The sequence below is a fragment of the Arachis stenosperma genome, chromosome 4 (genome assembly GCF_014773155.1).
Source record: "Arachis stenosperma cultivar V10309 chromosome 4, arast.V10309.gnm1.PFL2, whole genome shotgun sequence".
Classification (NCBI taxonomy): domain Eukaryota; kingdom Viridiplantae; phylum Streptophyta; class Magnoliopsida; order Fabales; family Fabaceae; genus Arachis; species Arachis stenosperma.
The window spans coordinates 142,800,357-142,815,572 of NC_080380.1; the positions used below are offsets into that span (position 1 = coordinate 142,800,357).

General features: G+C 31.5%; 1 protein-coding gene across 1 annotated transcript; it reads left to right on the plus strand.

The window, feature by feature from the left end:
- The first annotated feature begins 775 nt into the window (after positions 1 to 775).
- On the plus strand, positions 776 to 3,775 carry LOC130974145 (ras-related protein RABD2a-like). The gene is made up of 8 exons (XM_057898897.1): positions 776 to 1,030; positions 1,755 to 1,827; positions 2,356 to 2,403; positions 2,486 to 2,533; positions 2,632 to 2,703; positions 2,785 to 2,940; positions 3,057 to 3,160; positions 3,503 to 3,775. The coding sequence occupies exons 1-8, from the start codon at positions 1,017 to 1,019 to the stop codon at positions 3,594 to 3,596; spliced, it is 609 nt and encodes a 202-aa protein (XP_057754880.1). The 5' UTR covers positions 776 to 1,016; the 3' UTR covers positions 3,597 to 3,775.
- Positions 3,776 to 15,216: the final 11,441 nt, after the last annotated feature.

Consider the following 15,216-nt stretch of genomic DNA (forward strand, 5'->3'; position numbering starts at 1 on the left):
CTATTAGTCCATATAGTTTCGCAAAATTTTCAATTAGGTTTATATATATATATATATTTAATTGAATTCTTGCATCAAATTTTTTTTTTAATTAGATTTTTTTTGGTAATAATTAACTTAATTGTATAGGAATCCAACTAAAAAAAATTAGTACAAAGATTCAAATAAAAAAATATAAAGAGTTAATTAAAAAAAATAATATAAAAATCTAACTAAAAATTTTACAAAATTACTGAGACCAACAAAATAGTTAAACATTTATACCTATATAATTAATAACACCTTGGAGTGTCTTTGCGAAAGATAGTGCTTAAATTCTTCTAGAATGCATAAAGAAAATACTATATTTAATTCGTCTCCAAACTACTTATTAGATGTTCCAAAGGGTCAAAGGTCAATGGAGTTAAAATCTACCATACGGTCCATATCAAGTTCCCACCTCCAGGCTCCAGCCATCAATAATTCAATATCAATACGTTATGAAAATGAGATTTCGTTAATAAGTGTCTCAAAAAATTATAAAAAAAAATTTAATTTTAATATATTAATAATATAAAAAACTTAATTATATATCACTATATCACTAAAAAAATAGTAAATTTTAAGTGATTATTTTTATGAAATTATTTTTATATAAAAATAATATTATAAATTATTAAATAATTTAAAATATTTGACTAAATATGATTGGTTAAACAATTTCATCTTCGGTCTTTTAAATTTTTTTAGAAAGATAAGTTCAAAGTTAAACGTAGAATTTTACAAATACGTCACCGTTTACTTCAGGTTCTGGTATTCCTCCACGCGTTTTATTCATTCAAATCAAAGCAACAAACAAAAGCGAAAGAAGTAACCAAAACTAACTCATAACACAAACAACCAAGAATCGAAGACTTTCTGCTTTCCGTTATTCTTTTTCTGACGCTTTTCGTGGATAAGCACCGCCGCCGCACCATCACCGCAAGCTTAATCTCCGGTCACCACCCTCCGATTCGTGAATTCGCTTTTACCCGGAAATGAATCCCGAATAGTAGGTTCCTCTGTTTGTCTCTTTGTTTTGCAATCAGATTCGATTTAAGAGAAGTTCGTGTCTTCTTTGGTTTTTCGATCCTTTCTTCTAAAGGGTGTTTTGGGTTTTAGCTTGATTCATTCTTATGGGTTGGTGTCGGTGTGTTCGGATGTAACCCTAGATTGAATGGTTTTCACTTTTCATGTATTTTGATCCAATTGATTTTTTAAATAAATTGTTCTTGAAATTGAAATAAACTGTTTTTCAATTACGGGATTTAGAGAGGAAGCCGTGATTTTGAGCTCCCGTGATTGATTTTGGAGCTTCTTCTGCGCGCACCCTGATCTTGTTCCTTGTTGATTTCAAACAATGATTTTGAGCATGTATTGTCCTATTTTTGTTGCTACGATTATGATGATGACTCAAATACTCAATCTTCGAAATAATAATGTCCAATTGGATTTAAAAAAATATTACCTGATTCATGATCTGAATCTTAGTTCAAAAGCAATTTTTCTATTGTTGTGGGAGTTAAACTCCCACAAAGTATGGGATTTGGATTTGGATTTTGGAGGTCTATGTGGCCTTGAGATCTACCATCTTGATCATCAAACCATAAGAAGATAGAAGGTGCTGGCCTCTACGTAAAGATTCTATGGATCTGTGAGAATTGATGTATGTGTGTATATGAGGCTGATCCATTATGGAGCATGAAAGTTAATGATTTTGTGGTTATCTTATGCAGTGATTATCTGTTCAAGCTCCTTCTTATTGGAGACTCGGGTGTTGGAAAATCATGTCTTCTTCTGAGATTTGCCGTAAGCTTTCTGCTGATTTTTATGCTAGTTGTTATTATTGACTACTACAAACTTCTATATCTAATAGTGTAGCGATGTTTCCTTTTTTTTTTTCCTTCTTATTCTTCTTATGTGCATTTTAACATGTTTTCCCACCTTTTTTCGAGAGTTAATTCTTTTATCAATATAAAAATAGTCCACTCGCTTAAGTATTCTGCTCTGGTTCAAATATTTGTGATTTTACTCATGTTAAAGGGTTCCTTAGAGTGTGGGGGAAATATATTGAATAATGGATTGGCGGATTAGTATTTTCTCATAGAATCATATTACTTTTCTCTCCCAATGTGTACCAATATATTCTATGTTTTGGAATGGTATCGGTGGCGGGTTTATCATTTGTGTCTTATTATATATTATACAATATATGAGAATGTACATTTGGTATATTTCAGTGCTTGTTGGTTGTTCTTGGCTCTTGTTGATTGTAAATTATTGCTTAACGTAGTAAGTTAGATTATTAACTTAGATAACTTTTATGTTACGGTACAGGATGATTCATACATTGAGAGCTACATAAGCACCATTGGAGTTGATTTTGTGAGTACCACTTTGTGATTTTTTTAGGTTCGGACCAATTAAAGAGCTGTCTGTACTGATCATTTCATGTTATTTTGTGTAGAAAATACGTACTGTTGAGCAGGATGGAAAAACCATTAAACTCCAAATTGTACGTAAAGTTCCATCTTTGCTTTAATTCTTTTATATGCTAATATTATGTCATGTTTCTAGGCCTTACTTTGTTTTGTGATCTGATTTTATATATAGTGGGACACAGCTGGCCAAGAACGATTCAGGACAATCACCAGTAGCTACTACCGCGGGGCACATGGCATCATTGTGGGTGATGATTTTCTTAGCATAAAATTTTAAAACTAGATTTTTCCCACTTCCATCTTCAATGATTAGTTCGGCTTGCAGATTGTTTATGATGTGACAGACGAAGAGAGCTTCAACAATGTGAAGCAGTGGCTCAGTGAAATCGACCGTTACGCCAGTGATAATGTTAACAAACTTTTGGTTGGCAACAAGTGTGATCTGACATCAAACAGAGCTGTGTCATATGAAACAGCCAAAGTATGGATTTTTCATACCCTTCTGAATTTTTTTTTTCATTTTCATATTTTGTTAACAGTTTCAAGCCTGTTCATCCTCCCTTACCCCAATCCTTTTCTTTCTTTTTTCTTTAAAAGGCATTCGCAGATGAAATAGGCATTCCTTTCATGGAAACAAGTGCAAAAGATGCTACAAATGTTGAACAGGCATTCATGGCCATGTCTGCTTCCATCAAGACAAGGTACCCTTTTCCTTTTTATTTTAACCATAGATATCGAAGAAAATCACAGAACCATAGTTTATTTTGATGTAGCTGCTTCCAAATAGTCAGTTTTGATATCTGGGAAAAGTCGATTACAGATGTCATTTTGTACTACTATTTCACTTCTTCTTGACCTATTTAATGCCAATGCATTGACAATGTGAAACTATATTGCCATACAATCGACCCTTGCTGAGGTGGCAATATAACATTGGATGTCTATGTATAACCCTTTTTTTTCGAATAATCCATTGATTGATCTATCATCTATGACTACTTCGTACCTCATCGTCTCACGGCTACTTTTTCGTTTGAACGTAGAATGGCAAGCCAACCTGCAAACAATGCAAGGCCTCCAACAGTGCAGATCAGAGGACAGCCAGTTCAGCAGAGCAGTGGTTGCTGCTCATCCTAACTACAAAAAGGGTTATTTAGATCCATTTCATTTTCTCTGCTTCTCACCCTCCATTGTATTGTTTGTAAGATTTTTTCCCTTTCTTTCTAATTTTTCTTAATAGTGGACCAATTTCAGAATTCGTTTGTGGTTTGGAATTGACCTAGATGATCCAATTCTTTAAATATACTTGAAAATGATATGGTTTGTGCAAAGTATTCTACTATTCATTAATGCTAAATCTATTACTGCTCATGTCTACTACAATTCAAGTTTAAGGTTACAATCCATTTTATTTTTCTTATGATCCTCCTTGTTCCTTTAATGAGCCGAATGTGACTTAGCCATACAACAAAACAGAAGAAACAAAATATTGTGCTCAAACAAGTAGTTGAACATGTGTTTACTAGATAACTTAAATGTGCCAGGTTAAACATGAATTACGAAATGGTATCTGTTTCAATCTTCAAATTATTTCATCATTATTATCACAACAATCTTTTATATTGACAATGCTTCAAAATAAATTTCGAATTGTATCACTTTCTTAAATATTTTATTTTATTTCTAGTAAAATGTCAAAAGGCAGGGGTATTTGCCAAGAAAAATCTAGTTTGGTTCGCAACCAAGATTTCTATCATCGAGCATCGTGACTAATCTTATGCTGGTTTTATAAATTATAAGCACAATGCACCTCGATAGGTAGAACAACTGGTCTGGGGTTTTAAAAATTTTCAATGTTCGAGATAAAGTTCGAACTCTTAACAATTAAGGAAGGACGAGCATTTGAAAAATCTAGATGCCATAATTAAAAGAGAACGAACTATTTTCATCTGATTAAAAGTGAACTAACTTTCAAGTTAAATTTGTTCGAATAAAACTAGTTGAAGTATGCAGTTGCCAAACAATATCTTGAAATAATAGAAATTATTATACATGATAGAACATAAGGACCTTGTTTAATTCATATAGCCAACTTAGTAGGATAAACCTTTATTGAGAAAACACGTGTTCACAATTTGGTTTTTAATGAACTTTGGATTGGGTTCTTAGAGAAGGATTTTCAATGTGAATTAAAAGAATATTGGAGTGTAATGGAGCAAAACCATGATGTCAAAGGTTTTATAATTTTGAAATATGATCTAGTTTTTTCTACAGAGAAAGAAGTCTATGTCTAGGGACTAGGGTTTGACCAATGATGGGTATATAATACTTTGGGAAGTTTGTGATAATGTATTTCAGGACTCCGAATTTTGTTTTATTCCTTATTGTGACACTCTTCGACCATGTGGGATTGGTGCCAAGAATGTCTTATTTTTAGAAGGGATAACCTCAGTTGAGAAAAAACATGATGTATGAACCACATGCAACTTGAGAGTTGAATATAGATAACTTAGGTCATTGGAGGAACGTTATTCATCTTTCTATTCGTGTTTATAATTATACTAGCAGAAGCCCCCGCGCATACGCGCGGGTAATAGTAGTGTTTGGATGGTGTAACTGCTTTGCTTACAATATTGGATTGAATACTAATATTGTATGTAATATATATAACGGTCTTTTGACCGATTTTCTAAGATATAATATAAATAAGATGTGAAATTAAAGAAAACATAGATAAAAAAAGGAGTCGTTGAATGTTTTAGTTGTGATGTACTATCTACTATGTACTTCCTTGTAATTAAAAATGTAAGGTTCCAATATTAGTGTAAACAATAAAGGAAACACAATAAACAAAAGAAATATAAAAGACAAGAAGATGATAGAAATTGACACAGTGATTTAGATCTATGCTCTAATGGAAAATTGGAGGAAAATATGAGTAACCATGAATATCCACTGCTTTGTTAAGTAATATTTTTCCATTTTTGCATCAAGTTGGAATATAAATGCACAGAAAGATTATAATTTAACAGAAATTTGAAATATTTGGAAGCAAACCAACCAAGGAAGCATACAATGAAAAGAATCATGTTAATAGAATTTGAGAAGAGTTTAATATACTAAATAAAGATCTATTTGTCAGAACACAATATAGTTTTTGTTCATGTTTCACAAAATTCTTAAAGCAAGAAAGTGCAACATACATTGAAAGGAACAGTTTTAAACTTGTTCAAGTAGTTAAAAGAGCAAAAAATATTAAAAGTAAATTTCCTAATGCTGGAAGACAATTTTTCCTTGTTTAATGATGGTAATTGTAGGTTTGTCGTTATGGACCTGCATAGATTGTTGAGAAAATATAAGTAAATTTGATTTAATCAACTAACAGGTGCAGATGTATGTTAAATGATACAAATAGAATACTGTTTTAGTAGTTTGTTTTAAATGAGTAGTATATTATTGTAATTGGGACTTTTATGAAAATTTAAAGTATATTGGAAGTGAAGTTTAGCAACATGGAATATTGATTATGGCAAAGAAGGTAAGGCAGATAATACTTGATTTCAGACATTATGCATGATGAGAAATCAGGATATTAATGAGGTAAATTGAAATATTAAAAGACGTGAGCATTGTTTCTTTTTTGATAAAGTACTTCATACAGTTAGAATGTGATTAAAAAGAACAGTTAACCATTTCAAAGCAAAATAACATTATGGGGTAGATGACTTATCATTCCAAATTGTCTGTGTTAGCATGCATGGGAGGCATGATTGAGGAGTTGTAGGAAAATATAATTTTTTTTAAGTCACATAGTTGCGATAGGAATATAATAGGAATTTTAACAGTAATAACAAAATATTAATCATAATGATAGAGTTGTGCATACCGGTATCATTTGGGAGATTTCTAAAAACTTCTTGGTATACCACATTTTGTGTTTCGGTTGAGTTGTTGGATTTCTCATGGGATATTACAATTTTTAATCCACTTTTGTTGGTAACCCGTGAAATTGCCACATAAAGTTGTCCATGCGTGAATACTGGTTGTTTAAGAAGTAATCCTACATGATTCAAAGATTGTCCTTGACTCTTGTTTATTGTGATGGCATATGAAAGCATCAAGGGAAATTGTCTGCGTTGGAACTTAAAAGGTAATCTTGCATCGGATGGGGTTAGAGTCATTCTTGGTATGAAAACTTTTTCACCAGAAACATTAGATATATAAAATAAAGCAACATAAAATTGCAACTTATATTTGCTATTTTAAAATTATCATTTATATTTTGTATCATAGCCGTTTTATTAATTTTATTATATAAAATTGCACTTTATATTTTGTTTAATAAAAAGTATATTATTTAATATATTTTAATATTAACAAACAGAAATAATTGAGTACAAAATAAAATTGACTCTAAAGGTGGTTCACTGAATGTTTTCTTGTTGTGCTGTATTATTTATAATATTTCTAAAAAGCTTGATTAAGTAATATTTAATTTAAAAGTGATTGTTTTTGTATTTCTGATATTTGATATACCAAAGTTGACTCCAAGAAAAATTTGAAAAAAGTTTAAATATTTCAAATCGAGATTTATAAGAATGGTAATAGACACTTATTAACTCCATCGAACAAAAAACATTTAGTAATAGTTCTGTTTTCTTTATCTTGTTTTATATATAGTTGATTTGTTTTATATAATTATTTAGTAACAATGCTCTTAGATTTCACATTTTTTTTTTTATCAAATGGCAGAACAATCAACAGAAGTTTCATCACATTTTTTTGCATCGCTTAATAACTTATTATGTCTTAAGAGTCTTGATTTTTTTTTGTCTGTGATTTTCTTTAGTTAAAAATACGTCATGACTTAAAACGAATGATAATTTTTTTTTATAATAATGCAAACAAATAATATTCGAAAAGTTGATGTTTTAAAATAAAAGACACCAAAAAGTTATATAAACAAATGAGTCCAACTGCAGATTTGACTTAGAGCAAGGAGTTACATTTTGTTTACTGCATTATGAAAGTCAATTAAAAAAGAAAAGAAAATTTAGAGTAAAAGTAAATTACAAAACGTTAAAACTTTGATATGACATTGTTCATGGACACCCAAGGTCATTACAGCAATATACATAAGTTCATAACACTGAGTTTCATAAGGATAAATACTCATAGCAACTAAACTAAAGCCAACAAATGTGTACAATCACATTACATATCCCAAATTGAGTACAATCACTCAATCCCGCTTTCAAAGATGCTCTCAATGCCAGAAACCTGCATGAGTGCAACAGGATTTACAATATCAAATATTGGGTTCTACAATGCAACAGAATTTGCAATATCTTATTGGGTTCTAATGGAATCTTGACCTTTGATAGTGAAACAATAGCAGCTCCATTCCCATCTAAGTCAAGGTCATTATTTCCATTTGTAGACACTACGTTTGAAAGGCCTCGTTCAACCCCCTGCATCACATGAATTCCAATTTTAGTTACGAATACACCCTTTAAGAGTATGGAAACTGCAATGGACAGTTTAATAATGAGTCATAATTTAAATACGAACTCCAATATCTATGGAAGAACTGTGGGATGAATAGAGATCAATCGGTGCCTCATCATCACAAATCTTAACAGCATTATAAGCTTGGTCCACAGATGTCAGATTTTCCTGTGAGATAGACAATTTAAAAAGAACTACACTCAATCTAAGGAATGAGAAAGAAAGTCATTAAAATTTTAAGAAAACAATTTTTAGTCAAAATAAGAAAAAAAGTAACAGGAATCGGCAAATTAAATGATACTCTTTGCTCTTATCTTAGTCATCTACATCTCTTTCTGTCTCTGAAATTGACATAAAAACTATTCCACATTAAATAATGAACACAAAAGAATCATTTACGCAAGTTAGGCAATCATATTGGCATTTCAACCCAGATAAAGGATATGCAAACATGTGTATCTAACCTGAGTTGGGCAGTTGTATTACACTGATATTATCATGTTATTTAAAAACCATAAATAAGAAGATCTTGAAGCTTGTACGTACTGATCATAATATTTAAGAATTAAGATCTCAGAGTTTGTTAGGTGAAACCGAAAGGGTATCCGTGATCTGCAGGAGAACAAATTTTGACCAAATGAAGAACAAATTGAAAAGACCAAAAACTGAGCAGCTACACTAATTCTAATTAGTTGTAAAACACAAAAACAGAACCTTGAAAAAATTATCTCTTACAGAATTATTTTTTGCATTACTTCATGATCTTCATTATTCCAAAATTATGTCTTATAGAATTTCCAAAAACAAATCCTTTTTATTCAAACCAATTCAAGCTAATAAATGAAAAACTGAAAACATCTTTTGAGAAAATTTATATTGGCATATGTAAAGTGTTAGTGATGAGAGCATTCACATATCAAATGAAGAATATCTAACAATGTGATGGTGGGAGCAAATCTGAAACACTGTTATGTTAGTCATGGAATCAATTAGTTAAAATGAAATGAACATACAAATGCTTATTCTTTCTTTATATGTTATAGAATAAGGGCTGCTGACTACATGAATCAAACCCAAATAAATAGAAATATCAAGAGTACCAAAGACGATACAAAAAAGTAAAATAAAATTTAATCAAGATCCAAAAATGAAATGATAGAATAATACCTGTATCTGCTAGGTTACTTTGGGGAGATTTGATATGATTCATTTTCAAATGCATCTGACTGGATAGAGTAAGGTGAGTTTACAGGGGGAACTGATGGAAACTCATTCTGATGATGCTTTCAGGGAGTGACTTCAAACCACAGAAGCTTGTTTGTGTGCTCCCCTCAGTTGTCGCGTCATTCCACCATTGCCGACATCGAGATCTCCTAATCTTCTCCTCTTCAAGTGTAGCACACCATTCTGCCACTACGCTCTTCCAGAAAAAAGATTTAACGGCAGAGAAGAAAAAAAAAACACAGCTCGATTCGTTAATCATGAATATTCTTTCCTAAAAAAATTGAAGAAAACGATACTCAAAGAAACATGCAATTAAAATCATCATTCAGCTCAAACTCGAGGTTTCTCAACCAAATTCATCTCAACGCAGAAAAAGCAACAGGAATAGCAATTCAATGCAGTGAAAGTGAGAGAGAGTGTGCGACGACAAAAACCTTCGAAAGACAAACCTTCAGAATTCTTCTTGAAAGAGAGTTTGTCTGTACTGTATCAAATAACTCTCTAAAATCAGCATTAATCCATGTAATGATTAAAATCTTATACCATGTCAGATCACCATACAATGCTTCTGCAAATTGTGCCTGGCTATGATGTCTTTGAAACTGCCATAATATAAAGCAATTCATTGTTGATTACTATCTCTGTATATTTTCTTTGACTGTAAGAAATTATGTAAGAAAAATGATGCCTACAATTATATAAAAAATTATGACTTTAGTAGCAAATATATTCTAAAGCAAAAATGGTAAATTGATGAGTGAAAAAAAATCATGTTTCTTTTTGTAAGAAATTTATATTTTCTTCACATCTTAATTTGCCTTCTTATCTCACAAAGATTTTGAGAGTTAAAAGGAAAACAAATAAACAAATAAGCAATAAATATAGATCACAAACTAAACAAAAATCCAAATCAAGCATGGGAAAAGGTCAACAATAGTGAAGGATAACAGGATCATACTCACAGATCATCTCAATTCTAAAATCACAAAAACATGTTTACATCAAAATAAATAAGTTTGCAACAAAAACTTAATCCCAGAAAAGCCAGTAAAATTTGAAATGAAAAGTTTCCAACTTAATGGGTAGAAGGAAAGAATATACGGTACAGTTAAAACACCATGTTTTATTTTCAAACTTATTGGGTCAAGCAAAAGCAATTAGAATTCTAAAAGATGCATTTCACAAAATCTATTTCTCCTCTATTTGTAGTAAAAAATGAGGGATAATGGAATGTGGAAAGCACAAAAACAACGTAAATAATATATAATCTAATGAGGGATATCCTTGGAAAGACGTTCCTCTATAATAATTGAGATGATTCCTTTCTAAATAAACAATAGATGATTATTCTCATGTTAATTAAATAGATAATGTATTTACCTCTTGGACAACACCACCATGAAACTTTTGTTTGAAGGCACTAAAGACTTTTGACGCTAACGGAGCAGATGCAATCATAGTAGGCTGGATTTTAAGCCTGCTAAGATCAAATTTCAAAATGAAGATGTTTGAAATTCTATAGTTTACAGAAATTAAAAATGAAAAAAAAAATCATGCATTATACAATAGCCAAAAACTTGTTTAACAAAAAATGGAATTGCATAATTCAACTTAAAACAATTACCTTATCATAGTTTGTTGTATCTTGGCAAGAAGAGGTTCACAGTACTCTTTCAATAAGCTTCCCATATATGACACTGTCATCAACAACAAACACATGAAATTATCTACATAGATGATAGAGTACTATGGATATTTCCATTTTCTTATTCTTCTTCGTTTTTCATATAATTGAGTCCTCAAAATATGTGTATAAAAGACAAAAAAAATTACAAAATAAAGGATAATTTAGTAATAGTTTTGAAAAGTTAACAACCACCCTGATCAACAATCAAAAGATTTATTAAAACTGCACTCATAAGAAACTAAAACTTGACATTAAGTAATGAAAGAAAACAATATATTAGATAAGTTCTCTATTATGTATGCAATCTAATAATTCAATGGGGGCATGTAAATAGATGCACTTTCAAATGCAGATCAATTTTAGTGTTTAGGGTTTAAGTAACGAAAGAATGCATACACTTTAGCAAAGTGCAAAATCAACATGACAAAATTGATCTTTAGACTAATATTTTAAACTTGTCCAATCTCGTCTTTATAAAAGTTTGCATATTCTAAATAGCTTACTATATCCAAATTGAGGGACCATTTCTTGAACTAAAGACGATTATTTACTTATAGTCTTATATAATAACATAATTTAGATGAGATGGTAACTGAACCTTTTGCGAATAACATGATTCTGCTCTTTTAAACTCGGTTTCACCTCATTTATCTTGTGTAACACAGAGTAAAATAAAATTTCTTTTATATGTAAAACAATTATATACCAACATAGCTTTTCATTCGCATCCAGTTTATATATTAAAAAAATAAAAATAAAACACTAAGCAAAAGAAAGAAGAAAAAATACTAAGCAGGTGTGAGAAGAACTAATAAGTAATAAAAGAATTGGAGTCATCACAACACAATAAAATGATTTTAAATTAAAAATAAAAAAAAATATAAAAAATGATAGAGGGAAATGGCTAAACTTGGCCACAAAAAATCATATGTAGTAAGTAAATGTTACTCAGACAAACACACACTTGGGTAATTAATACTATAACATGGATTTGGTAATCCTCTAACGTGAGCATAGTGGTAAAGTGTGAAAGAAATCAATCACGTTGGCAATGATATAAAATTGCATAAAAAACAGGAGAGGTATTACAATCAAGATAACGAAATTTCAGGAAATCACCTATACCTTTGGGTGAACAATACCAAAATTGTCAATGTGCTTTTCGTTGTAAATGATTCTATCTTGTCTACCTGCAAAAGACTCGAGCTCCTTCAATAAGCAGTAGAAAAGTAATCAGTAAAAAGTTAGATTTTCTTTAAAAGAAAAAAGGGAGCATAACACATGCAAATATATAAAAACTCAAAAAATCTATGCAACGGACGCCATTACACTTACCTCTAATCACTCAATATAGTAACTTAATTTATCACCGGATGAAACCAAAGAAACGTCATTCTTTCCATCACTCTGTCCACTAAACATGAAAAATCTGCAAAACACGTGGTAAAGTATGAGAGGCAGCAACATTTGCTTTAAAATGTAGATATCAAACATTTATTACAGTTAAAAAAGGAAAGAAAAATATAATTAGTCAATAAAACAAAAAAAATAACTGATCATCATTTAAGTTTAATTAAACAACCCATTACCAATCTTCATCAACATAAAAACCGTTGAGGCCCTTTAGAGTAATAGTCGTTAATATAAGATCACATATAAATACAGGCATGAATCTCATTGTCACCAACTGAAACAATTGGTTCTTCTAATGCATAGGTAGGGTTGCTCGGCGGCTCGGCCCCATATATCTTTAATGTCTTCATAGGAACATCTAAAAATCCAAGTGAAAATTATACAGTATTAAATAATTCAGGAATGTCCACAAATTATGAGTATATATTGGATATAATATGGATCATCAATCAGTACATGAAGGTGTATAAAACACTTTGAAAATAAAATTAACACCCATAAACAAAACCAAATTTGGGCCAAGTTTTAATAAAAGCACATGCATATATTTTTTAACCAATCATAATCTGTAACCTACAAAATTTTATGTAAATTTTGCTCCAAATATTAGTAGAACTCAATCCATAACATTCACAGGAAAATGACAAATTCAACTCAATCCATTTTCGACTATGATTAACACCCATAAGGAAAGTGTTTTGTAAAAAATATTTTAACAAAAATAAAATATAGTTTTATTTAGGCAATACCTTTTGTTTAAATCTTTTATGTCTTCAGTGCTGATGTTAGTCTTCCATGCCCTCCATTAGGCCTCGACCACTTCCATCCATCAAACTCCCCTTCATTCCCGGCAACTGATCATAAAGCAAGCAGGTATCATTAAATTGCAGGTAAATGCTAAGCAAAGATGACACAATGAATACACAACACCACCACAAAAAAAAATATTTCTCCAACAAAATAACCTCAGGTTTCAGCAGCACCACGAACTTCATCTTCTTTAATGTTTTTACTGAAGCATGGATTATCATATACTCGTTAAACAATTCAACACTGACAAATTACTCCATTTCATTGGCATATGGAGAATGAAGTCATGAACTAAGCCGGACTAATGGCAAATCTTCTTTTGTATGGAATCATTAAATTAAAAAATTAAACAATTTCATCATCTTGATTTCAACTTTTAATTAAAAAAATAAACTATAAAAATGGTATCCATACTCTGAATCTCTGCCGGGAGCAACTCCAGCACCCTGTAGAGAACCACTTCCACTCCCTCAACGCCGTCCACGCCCTTCTTCAGCCTCCTTGCTAGGCCTTCCACGTGCCCATACATTGAGTAAAACTTAATGAAGATCCTCAGCCTCGTAGCAGCGGCAGCCACCCCATTGGACGATGCTTGGGCGTTTTTGGTGATGTCATTTGTGGAGGTGTTGTCACGGGGGATCGACACCGTCTGAGACATTCCGGCAGCAACGGATGAGAGAGAATCGCCGGCGACACACCTTCTTCTTATTGGGAACGCAATCTCCTGTTTTCCCACTCAAGATTTTCAATGGAAAAAGATTTCAGAGGATGAGAATGAGAGTTTTAGAATGTCACGGGGGGTTCGAAAAAAAGACGGTAGTTATGAGAGTGAATGGGAGCATGAGGAGATAGATGAATTAGGAAATTTGTTTTATTCGGCCAAATTTGAGCGGAAAAATTCCCGCTCAATCAGCTGTACAACCACTTCCTTTAAAATCAAATTTGGGCGGAAAATTTAATTGGGATTGCTGCAATATCTTCTTTCAAGTGAAAGAGAGGGTTTGAGCGTAGAACAGTTTTAGAATTTGAATGGAAAATTGAAAATTTTTGAAATCAATCTGAAGGCGCGCAATCATCCTATCAAAAAGCTAGTATTTTCACTTTCTCCAGCTAAATGGTGGTTTTGGGATTGCTGCTCGATTCACTCCCTTCAATCCACTGGAAAACGACTCCCCTGAGAACCTTACACCAGGTAAGAAGTTCTTGCTGAGGATGGGATTGCTGATGCCACTCTTGTCTTTGTTCCAGCAAAAAGCGAAAAGCAAAAGAACCTTGCAACAGTGGAAAAAGGGCAGGATACGTAATTACCAATGTATATATAGAATAGGATTGTAATTTCAATAGAAATAAAGATACGTCTCAATTGGAGAAATGCCAAAAACAGTTGAAAAATGGCAAGGTGTTGAAATATGTGAACGGGTGTCACTGTTTTACAACTCTTCTTTTATATAATAAATAGATCATGAAGAGGAAAAAAACAAAACTACATTGGACAGTTGTCACTCTCTCAGAGACCCTCTAACAGTGTTAAATAGTGTGTGAGTTTACTATTTCACTAGTTAACTATTATATATTAATTAGATATTCCTATTTATCATCGTTATTCTTATAGCACTCCCTGGTTTATACATTTCCCTTATCATGAATAAAATCGAAACATATTTCAATCGTTCGGAATAAAAAACGTACTTGATCCTAATTTTCTTTTAGGTGGCTTCTATTGAATTAACATTAAGAATCTGTTGATACGTATGCTTTAAGGGGAAAAAGTTGATATAATCATAAGTATCTTAAGATCAGCTTTTTCGCTCATAAGAATTTTTCTTGTAAAGATTAGGTGCCACTAAATTAAAGCAATCTTAGCTATACACTAAAACTATATAGGACCATTAAAGCAACAAATCGTTACACGCGATATACTGAACGGTGGCATAAACATTAGCAATAGATATTTTAAAAGAAAACGCTAGTTCAACCTCAAGTTATTATATAGTTAATTAAATCATCTCTAGGCCAAACCTAGTGGTTTACATTAACATCGCTCAAATAACTTTTAAGTCGATTTATTGTACAAGTGAAGATCCTTAAAAAAGCATTAATGATAAACAAAAAATA